The sequence below is a fragment of the Eupeodes corollae genome, chromosome 3 (assembly GCF_945859685.1).
Source record: "Eupeodes corollae chromosome 3, idEupCoro1.1, whole genome shotgun sequence".
NCBI classification, from domain to species: Eukaryota; Metazoa; Arthropoda; class Insecta; order Diptera; family Syrphidae; genus Eupeodes; species Eupeodes corollae.
This window is the reverse complement of record NC_079149.1, coordinates 90,738,778-90,749,995: the sequence shown is the minus strand read 5'-3', so window position 1 is coordinate 90,749,995 and position 11,218 is coordinate 90,738,778. Positions and strand designations below refer to the sequence as shown.

General features: G+C 37.5%; 1 protein-coding gene across 1 annotated transcript; it reads left to right on the top strand.

Moving 5' to 3' along the window:
- Positions 1-9,364: 9,364 nt before the first annotated feature.
- Positions 9,365-10,661, top strand: LOC129949313 (phospholipase A1-like). The gene is made up of 3 exons (XM_056060700.1): positions 9,365-9,518; positions 9,589-9,838; positions 9,891-10,661. The coding sequence occupies exons 1-3, from the start codon at positions 9,476-9,478 to the stop codon at positions 10,621-10,623; spliced, it is 1,026 nt and encodes a 341-aa protein (XP_055916675.1). The 5' UTR covers positions 9,365-9,475; the 3' UTR covers positions 10,624-10,661.
- The last annotated feature ends 557 nt before the right edge of the window (positions 10,662-11,218 follow it).

Below are 11,218 nucleotides of genomic sequence, written 5' to 3'. Positions count from 1 at the left end.
AAGGTTGGGGTCTTGTTTATATAGGCTGAAGACTATATAATAAAACTTAATCGGTGGCTTTTTATGATTGGGTAAAAAGAATGCCATTTATTGGGTTTGCTCTATAGATTATGATTTTCTTCGATTTTGGTTAATTTTTTTCTATAAATTCTTTATTCGATCGATAAGAACTTTGATAAGAATCAATCAGTCAGGTTTTCAGTTGTTTGGAATTTCCATTGTTTATATTATTGAGGCTTTTTGGCAATGAAACATATAAGTTTCAATTGCAATGTAAGCACTTCAAAATTTGTGGGAGTGTAAGTTATCACTGTGAATTTCGGTTATGATATGATTTCAACTAAATTAGCAATCTTAATGTTGCTCAAAGGTCTTCGCAAAGTATTTAATACATTATTAGTTGTGCTTTCAGAAAATCCATCTAAATACTCCGAAATCAGTCGATCAAATACTTCAGTGAATTGACAAGAAAATTATAATCTGTCTTTAGTAGGACTCACATACAAAATGTTTGCAGCGTGGAAATGTTGACATTAAAATTAATCGTCACCACGGACTCAATCATTTCTTCACGATCTTCAACTGGTCACTATGTTTATTCACAATGCTGTCACAATACAATCAAGGAGAAATAGGTAAGCATCCGGTGTTAAGTAAAACCAGAAGAGTCTAAGTAAGGCAGGTAGGCCTGCAGTGTCATGAATCTCCCAGTTATGGAGTTCTTTTTTCCTACCCGTACTGTGACAAAAGTCCTACAAGATCTCAACATATATTAAATCCGCTAGTCCCGATGGTATCTCCGATATAATTCTGAAGAGGTGTTCTTGCACTCTAGCAAAACCCTTGAGTAAGCTTTTATATTTATCCAATTGTTCTTGTCACATTCCGATTAGTTGGCAAACAGCATTTGTTCAGGCAATCCTGAAAAAGGTGAATCTTTTTTTTCCTTAAATTATCGACCAATAACACTTACTTCCTTAACGTCAGTTCTTTCAAAGATCATGAAAACACTGACTGATTATCAGCTTAAGAAACATCTTGAGAATCGAAAAAAGTACGGATATCGTAGCAAAAGGTCCACTAGTGATGGTATAGTTTACTTCACCGATTAGTGAAACAAATCTTTACCTCGTTTTTGAGAAAGCATTTGATATGTTTTGGGCTCAGGTCCACTTATCGAAAATAGGTGTCTTCAGTTTAGATGAACCCCTCCTACGTTGGATAAGAAGTCCACCAAGTAAATATTGGTGTGCCACAGGGCTCTGTTTTTGTCTCCCATAATCTTTTTCATTTTTATTAATCAGGTGCTGGTAAGCATAATAACACGTCAAAGCTATTTGAGTTACCATTAGAAGAAAAAGTGGCTTACCAACAATGACAGGTGCTAAGGTTACAGTGATAAGGAAGAACAAGAAGATACTACCTGCTTTTTATGGATAGCACTATGCCACGCACGCTACAAATGCATTATTTGGAAGTAACTTCTTCAATAATATTGAAGATCTAGAAGATATTGCTGGAACATGTATCAAGGCCTCCAAAAATCACATAAGTTTAATCATTCCCTTTTAGGAAGTTTAATACTTCTGTGGTCTAACGAAGCTATCATAAGATCATAGCTAGTAAAGAAGTTGTTAAAGAAGATATCATAGTTACACCATTATTCTGGAGAAGTTTAAAAATAATTCTTGAACCTAAAGGGGCAATTTTCAAGTTAATATAATTCCCGCAAAGCTTACTTACTTACTTGCTTAGTTAAGGTGGCGCTACAGTCCAGGGCGGACCTGGGCCTCAACCAACATGCGTCTCCAGCCATCTCGGTCCCTAGCTAGCTGTCTCCAGTTTCGCACGCCAAGTTGGTTGAGGTCCTCTCCCACCTGGGTGCGCCACCCGTGTCGCGGTCACTGTACAGCCCGTACAGTTGGTCCTTATATCTTCTCCTCCATTCTCCAAACCAAAAATCACCGAAGAATTTTATTCTCGAACCATCCTAAGACGCTCTCATCTTTGTTTGACAAAGTCCAGGCCTAAGCACCATAAATGAGAACCGGGATGATGAGTGTCTTATAGATGGTGATTTTACATGCTCGAGAGAGGACTTTACTTCTCAATTGCATTCTAAGTCCAAAGAAGCAGCGATTTGCAAGAATTATTCTTCGTTTGATTTCAGCGCTGGTGTCGTTGTCTGTATTAAAAGCGGTGCCTAGGTAGACAAAGTCCTTAACTATCTCAAAGATATAGCTGTCCATGGTGATCTTTTTTCCAAGACGTCGTTGTTCAATGTCCTTTTTTGATGACCGCACATACTTAGTCCTCATTGACCACTAAACCCATCTTCATCATCATCTGCGTATCCGAGTAATTGAATGGACCTTTGGAAGATTGTGCCTCTAGTGTTGACGGTTGAGTTTTTCACAATTCTTTCCAGAACGATGTTGAAGAAGTCGCATCACAGTGCATCGCCTTGTCTAAAACCTTTTTTGACATCAAACGCATCGGTAAGATCTTGACCTTGATAGAGCAGCGTGCATTCTCCATCGTCATTCTGCACAAACGGATAAGTTTGACAATGATGCCAAAACTGGACATTGCTCGGTAGAGCTCTTCCCTATAGATGCTGTCATACGCGGCTTTAAAATCTATAAAGAGATGGTGGGTATCGAATTGAAGCTCATATGTTTTTTCCAAGATCTGCCGTAGTGTGAATATTTGGTCGATAGTGGACTTTCCTGGTCTGAAGCCAAACTAATAAGGACCAATCAGGTTGTTGACGAATGGCTTCAGACGTTCACATAGTACGGCAGAGAGGATCTTATACGCAATGTTACGGAGACTGATGCCTCTGTAGTTGGCGCAGTTTAGAAGGTCTCCTTTCTTATGTATCGGGCACACTATGCTGAGATTCCACTCATCGGGCATGCTTTCTTCCGACCATATTTTGCAGATGAGTTGGTACATGCTCCGTACCAAGTCATCGCCTGCTGCTTTGAATAGTTCTGCAGCGATGCCGTCAGCTCCAGCAGCTTTGTTTGACTTAAGTTTAGATATAGCTATCTTCACTTCGTCAAGGTCGGGTAGGCGGAATTGTTGATCTGCGTGGACGAGGTTGAGTGGTTCTATCTCCCTTACAGCGGAATTTGGTTCGTCGTTATATAATTTGGAGAAGTGATCTTTCCATATTCTCAGCATCGACTGCGGTTCTTCTACGATGTTCCCCTGATCGTTTTTACAGGCTTCGGTTCGTGGCTGGTACCCTTGGGAGGTTTTTTTTACTTTTTGGTAAAATTTACGAACCTCATTCCTGATGTGACATCCCTCTATCTCCTCGATCGCGCTCTTCACATGCTCTCTTTTTTTCCATCTAAGAAGCCGGTGTTCCTCTCTCCTCTTCTGCTCGTAAAGCTTGCGAGCAGCTCTGGTCCTTTTGTGCAGCTCCGTTTTGTATGCCTCTTGTTTCGGTGCGTGCGCTTGTCGACATTCGTCGTCAAACCAGGAGTTTCGCTATGGTGGCCGTGTGAAACCTAGCACTTCAGAGGCGGCATCTCTGATGGCTGCAAGGCAATGTTTCCACTGGTTTTCAATACTTAATGCAGGAAGCATAGGACCCCTTAAGAGGTTATTAAAGACTCGATCGGAAAAGGACATGGTAGTCTCTTGCGATTGTAGCCGTCTAACGTCGAATCTTCTCACAGTACTTCGTTGTTTTGGCTTGGAGCCTGATATCCGTAGCCGTACCTTGGCTACAACGAGGTAGTGGTCCGAGTCAATGTTGGCCTCTCGGAATGTTCGGATATCATGTATACTGGAGAAGTGTCGTGCGTCGATTGCAATGTGGTCAATCTGGTTGACGGTTGATTGATCAGGAGATTTCCATGTCGCCTTGTGGATATTGAGATGTGTGAACTGCGTACTAGGTACCAGAACGTCTCGCCCCGCAACGAAATCGATCAGCCTGAATCCGTTGTCGGAGGTGGTGTCATGCAGGCTGTATCTCCCGATTATGCCACCAATGATGTCGTCTCTTCCTAGCTTGGCATTAAAATCTCCTAAGACAATTTTAATGTCATAGCCAGGGCACTGCTCATATGTCTTGTTCAAGAGCTCGAAGAATATGTCTTTGGTGTCTTCATCTTTCTCCTCTGAATTCAGCCTTTATGCGGATTGTCGTGATGCGCTTGCTCACACTGTTGAAACTCAAGACTTTTTGCCTGACTCTAGTTCCAACAACAAATCCACAACCAAATAGACGCTGTCTTTGTTCTCGGTAGCAGTCGCCGTAGTATATATCGCAGTCTTTTAGTTTGCGTTGGCCCGGTTCATCCCACACTTCTTGGATGGCTGTAATATCTGCCTTGCAGCAGTTTAGGGCTTCCGCTAATTGTTCGGCAGCACATGGTCTGTTAAGGAACATAATATTCCTCGTGCATATCCGAAGTTCGTTGTCCCTAATTCGTTTGCGTAGGTTGTCAACAGTGAATCCGTCCGTATCCGAGGCTTGTTGGTGCTTCGCAACTATGAAAGCTTTTACGTGGCCAGGAAGTCAGTGATAGACAGATTTGGGTTTTGAGAAAAAAGCTGTTGACGCTTGTGTCCTCTTGAATGCACATGTCTACCATTTGAGCATCCCGCAAAGCTTACAATTTTTAAAATCTAACAAACTTTCCACTTATAAATTGCTTAGAAGAAGGTCGATTTGAATATTCCATCATTTATTAATCTATAGATAAAATAGTCTTGAATGTTTCCACAATTTTGATTCTTTAAATAAAAAATGTGACAATTTTTGTTGCTGTTTTGTCTTGTAAGTCAAGGTTTTATGTTATCTTTGTATGCTTGTGCCTTAGAAAACCCTCTTCGATCTGAAAAGAAACAGCGATAACCAATTGAAGCTTCTGTGACCTTTGTTTTACTTATTTAATTTTGTTTACATTCCGTCATAACCTAGCATTGATATCATGGCTTAAAACTTATAAATACATTGTAATCTTGAAGAATCGGCTTATCCGATACTTACAGTACTCAGAAGGTAAGTACTGTAAAAATGCATAATTTCGTACAACAACTATGTTTACCTTTTGGTTTGAAATGCGATATTATTGTTTATTCAAGATAACTTTACTTATCTTGTTCTTTATGACCAGACCGGCCGCGGACGGCTATATGTGTTTTATAACTTGGTGAATAATTTTTATGAGTCTGTTAAGTTTATGAGTTCTCAATAATTGCCACCCTCTATACCTAATTATGATTATTGATTATGATTAAAAATTATAAACACATATTTGTTCCTGAAGATTAAATGCTTAAAGAACTGACCATAAAGTCAAAAATATTTTGTTTGGCATTTGTGATAGACATTTGTGTTCGATACTAAAGTCTTTGACCAATGGATTTTAGACCAAAGTTTACATCGCTTTGCTGCATCCTTGTTGACTTGATGGGAGGATAAGCAGCAGTCCGACAGCATTTCGTACATAGCACAAATTACTGAAAATTGACATCAATGGATTTAGTGAACTATTCGTATCTTAGTTTATTCTGATGAACACTGGCCTCCATCAACTTTCTTGCCCTTAGTTAAGTTTTGACTTGAATTCGTCTTTTCAACCATTATTTCGCTATTGCATTTGTTGACCCTGTATTTATACCGTACTTCCACTATCTCAACTAGCTTCTTCCTTATCAAATCATCTAATGTCAAAATCGGCCATATTCTACAGTGCCATATGCAAATATAAGTGCTGCACTTCCAGAATGTAAAAGTTAGAAGACCAAGATTTTACTCGTGGAGAAAACAGTTGCCGAATATACCTACAGCGATGTTCGTGGAAACAGATGAAACACTTGGCAAGGTGTTAACTTTAAAGATTATAATGAGATCAAATAAATTCGATTTTCAGTGCTTTAGAAAGTAGAAAACTTAGAACAAACTTAGGTTTTGCTATAGGAACCAAACAATGTTAATCAAACTGAGAACGTACTAAACTAAGGCCACAATTTCAACGTCGGAACTGTGAAAAGTTCGTTTAATACTTTTCAAAGAAATTGTAAGAATTCTTGGGTACAAAAGAAACAAATACAATTTAGTATGTTGTTCGTCAAAATAAAAAAGGGCGACATTTTGAAAGTGGTCTGTTCTAGCGGACATTAGAAATCCTTTGAAATAAATGACACAATGAAACAATTCTTCGTTTGATTTCAGCGCTGGTGCTGTTGTCTGTGTTTATAGCGGTGCCAAGGTAGACAAAGTCCTTAAATACCTCAAAGTTATAGCTGTCAATGGTGACCTTTTGTCCAAGACGTCGTTGTTCAATGTCCTTTTTTGATGACAGCATATATACTTGGTCTCATTGACCACTAGACCCACCTTCTTCGCTTCCGTAGCAATGCTCAAAAACGCTACACTGACATCATGCTTTGATCTTCCAATTCTGTCAATATCATCTGCGTTACCGAGTAATTGGAAGGACTTTTGGAAGATTGTGCCTCTAGTGTTGACGGTTGAGTTTTGCACAATTCTTTCCAGAACGAAGTTTAATAAGTCGCATTCCCTTGTATAAAACCTTTTTTGACATCAAATGCATCAGTGAAATCTTTTCCGAAATTCCTTGTTCTTAAATTAAAGCAAATCCAAATGTTTCATCAATGCCAAGAAATTGGTATTTTGGTATTGTTGTCATGTTTTCCACAAACAGATTGCATATTCTCCATCAACTAGGTCACCACATCTTTTAAATCGATTTACTTGCTTAACTTCTGAGCGGCAGTTCTATATTTTGGGACTCGGTTATGGAACACACTTCTTCGAAATTTAAAAAAGAATTAGAGGCATTAATATGTTTAAGAAAGAGTCCATTGGTAAATTTATCCCAAAATTAATTAATTCATTTTCTCATTTTTACTTGCGACAACCATTTGACAAGTTTCGCATTCGTAAAAAAAATCGAACTCGAAATTTTAATCAAATATGACATTACGATGGTAAGAAAATCGTAATATGTGGGTTCCCTGATTCCATCCGTCTGTTTGTTTGTGGGCACCTACATTTCAAACCATTGGGACGATTGTGTTTAAATTTGGAAATCAAGGTTTTGAGCCGATTCGCGTTAAATTAAAAATTTTTCGTTCAAAAATCAAAAATTCCAATTTTATCAAAAACAAACCGATAGATTTTTTCAAATATACTTAATTTTGTTTCTTAAATAAGCTTTTTTCAATATGATACAAAAATATTGTGTTTTGGTCCAGAAGGGTACCCCCGTTAAACCGTTGTTTTGATTTAAGGTTTACTCAAGAACTAATCAACCGATATCAATAATTTGTTTTCTGCACAAAGTCTTATACTGTCTCAATAATATAAGATGATCAAAAATGTCAAATATTACACATTTTTTTCGAAACTCGATATCTTGAAAATCGGTTATCATTTTATTAAGATCACTTGTAACAATGAGGCTGACAATTTAAATTTTCCTTAATGTAGCGGAGGTCGAAAATTGGTCCTTCAAGCTGGAATTTTTTCGAGCAAGCCACGGAGGTCGTATGGTTAGTGCGTTGAATTGGTGCAAGGGGTCTTGGGTTCAAACCCTGCCTGTGCCACCTAACTTTTCTTACGGGTGCAGCCTCTGGCGAGGAATTGACAAATCCTCCAAGAGTAATTTCTTGTCATGAAAAAGTCCTTTCTCAAATTCGCCGTTCGGATTCGGCATATTTCAAGTAGGTCCCTTCCTTCTCTGACAACATTACTCACACACAGGAATGGTTGAGAGTTGTAAGTCACTAGACCCTGGTTCTTCATGGACTGTTGCGCCACCTCATTTATTAGCTTCCCATAGGAAGTTATTGTAATGGGTCCAATTTGTCAAATTTTGACATTTCTCGACGTTTCAAGGTACCTAGAGTCGAAATAAAAGATTTTTAGAAAGATGTCTGTGCGTGCGTGTGTTCGTACGTTCGTACGTCCGTACGTTCGCGACGTTTTTTTCGTCGTCCATAGTTCAAGAACCAGAAGAGATATCGACTTCAAATAAATTTTGTTATACAGATAATAAGGCAGAAAGATGCAGAAAGGGCTCTCAAGAAAATTGCGTGGGTGTTTTTCTTACCATAGCAGTTTGAAAAACAGGTGAACATTGTGGTTAACCCTATATATCTTACGAACCAAAAACGCTAGAGACTTGAATTAAATTTTATATAGTATATGGTAACGTGATATCAAAGCAGTATATTTTTTGAAAAAAAATCCATTTAACGGGTTTTTTTATAAATCAAAAAAACTGAAAAAAAATTTGTCACCTTCAAAATTTTACGACTAAAATATGATTTCCTCTAAAAAACAATTTTGTGCCAAGACGAATAATGTTTTTGACATCTGTTAAAATTTTGAGAAAAATCGAACTGATAGTTTTTTTTTATAAAAAATAAAAATCTAAAAAAAAACATTACTCAAAGTTGGTAAAAATTGAATATCTATTCAAATATCTTTTCAAAAAGTTTAAATTTAGACTTCAAACTTATTTTATCTAATAAGAAATATTGTTTTCAACATTCTGAAAAATTTTGAAAAAATCGAATTGACAGTTTTTGTATAAAAAAATAAAAACCTACAAAAAAAAATTTTACAAAAGTTGGTAAAAATTGATTTTCGACTCAAATATCTTTTCAAAAATTTGAAATATTGGCTTCAAACTTATTTTATTTCACAGAAAATATTGTTTGCGATATTCAGTAATTTTTATATAAAAATCCAACAGCCCCTTTTTTCATAAAAAATAAAATCTACAAGAAATAGTACGCAAATTTGGTAAAAATTGATACGAGTACATATAGACAAACTTTTAAGCAAGACAAATCGACAGACGGGATGGGAAGTTATCAGTGTGGGTCGCATCCCAGCCTCTTTTTTATTTTAGCTGCGGAGGGCAAACCCTTATCTTTATAAAAAAGAGCTGAATTCTTGGCCATAACTTAAAATTATATGTTTCCTATTTACTCCCTTATCCCTTTACATCAACAACTTGTAGAGCGAAATCATACATTCTCCTCCTAATCTGGCTGGAGCTCCAGTATCTTATGGCAACATATCAAAATTAGTTCCACTAAGACCCGATAATGTCAAGTAGTTTTTTTTGCAGTTCAATTTATAAGCTTGTAATTTGAAAGTTGTAATAAGGAACAAGATAAAAACTAACGTTATTTTAGTCGAACAATTAATTTGTCTCTATTAACCTTCAACGCCACCGCGTGCCGCTTCTCCTTTCTAGACAAGCTAAAATTGAATTTGTTATTTTTGTAGGTTCTAATTTCCGAACTTAAACGCTTTAACTTGTTTAACCTATTATAACATTAAAAAGTTAACTATTTTTTGACATGGCATGACCATACTTATAGCACAAGTGAGGTAACAAAAACAAATTAATAACAAAAAAAGCCTTTAAAAACTTTATGACTTGGAATTCGTGTATCCCAGAGTACAATGAAAGTTCTTCAGGTATTCTTGGTTTGCTTAGTAGCTTCGGGTTAGTGAAATTTTCGTGCATTTATTCCGAAAGTAGCTAAGTTCTCATTTAATTCTTGACAAATATATAGGTTCGGCATTTCATTCATCATATATTCTACCAAGCGATGATTCCTGGTTTTGTCCCAACTTTTTAAATGGCACTTTTTCATGGGTTAAAAGAACCTTGGTTGAAGGTGAGCTTAAATGGATGGAACAACTTCCCGATCTGGTGACATACCACTTATACACCCGAGCCAATCCAAATAAAAAGCAAATTCTAACGACGCATGATGTTTCGTCATTACAGCGTTCCAATTTTATAAGTTCAATTCCCACGAGGTATTAGAAATGACAGAACTATTGCATAGTATAACTTTTTTTTTAATGTCAGGATCATCATTCATGGCTTTCAGTCGTCAGCCGATCTGCCAGTGTGTTCCATGCTTCGAGATGCCTACCTTAAGAAGGAGCCCAGCAATATAATTTGTGTCGATTGGGGTTTGATTGCAAGCCTAACGTATCCAACAGCCCGTTTTGTAGCACCGAGTGTTGGCGATGATTTGGCAATGTTTATTGATTTCCTTTGCAGAGCCGGTGGTATGCCTATTGAGAATCTACATGTTATTGGCCACAGTCTCGGAGCACACGTAGCTGGAATTTCTGGAAAATCTTTGAGAAACTATAATAGGGAAATACCTGTGATCATTGGATGTGATCCAGCGTTGATTCTATTCGATTACGATGATTGTTCGTCACGACTTTGTAAAACTGATGCCGGGTTTGTAGAGACCATTCAGACTGCTGGGGGAGGACTTGGATTTTTGGGACCGATTGGAAGTGGCTCCTACTATCCAAATGGTGGTGTAATCCAACCTGGCTGTGGTATTGATATTATAGGTGTATGCGCACATTCAAGGTCTTACGAGTATTTAGCTGAAGCTATTGACCTTGATGATTTTCTTACCGTGCAATGTAGTAGCCTTGCAAGTGCTGTTAAAAAAGCATGTGGAAGGAAATACAGCTCGGTTAAAATGGGATCGCGAAACAGCTTAGGAGTTAATGGAATATTCTATGTTCCAGTTAACAGCAAACCGCCTTACGGCAAAGGACATACATACTCGTAAGACCCTATTTCATTGGAAATAAAATTTACAATATCTAGCGCAAACTAAATTATTATTAAGATCAATTAGGTGAGATCAAGCAGTGTAGGCCAAAAAGCTGCTTAGTTTTTCGTTATTGTTGTCGATGTCGATTTTAATGCATCAAGATCTGGCTTTTTATCATTTTCAGGTTTAACTTATGTGACATAATGTGTTGTTTGGTCATAATTTGAGTATCCAATTGCAACCTTTTAGAAAAGGTTCGCTTGCGGGAATTTATTATCCATTAAGAACTCACCAACTTAATGTTTCTAAAAGTTTTCTCTGCTTGGATACTATTTTTGGTCGTTTTTGGTTAGTGCATAGATGGAGAGTGAATGAAAAGATACAACGATGAGCTGCACAGTGACATTAATCTAACTCTTCAGCCTAAAAGGTCTTCGAATCTTATTTCTAGGGACGAAGTAGTAAGAAGACCGCAACTCAAGTGCAGCAGGCAGGTGGGAGAGGACCTCAAGCTACTTAACGTGTGAAATTGGAAACGGTTGGCTAGGGACCAAGCTGATTGGAGACGCATGTTGGTTGAGGCCCAGGTCCATTCTACTTTATACTATAA

Bases quoted from the DNA above. Each gene is read 5' to 3' on its own strand.
- LOC129949313 (XM_056060700.1), top strand. From the start codon at position 9,476: ATGAAAGTTCTTCAGGTATTCTTGGTTTGCTTAGTAGCTTCGG. The intron at 9,519-9,588 runs GTTAGTGAAATT...ACAAATATATAG, and splicing joins GGTTTGCTTAGTAGCTTCGG to GTTCGGCATTTCATTCATCA. The intron at 9,839-9,890 runs GTATTAGAAATG...TTTTAATGTCAG, and splicing joins ATAAGTTCAATTCCCACGAG to GATCATCATTCATGGCTTTC.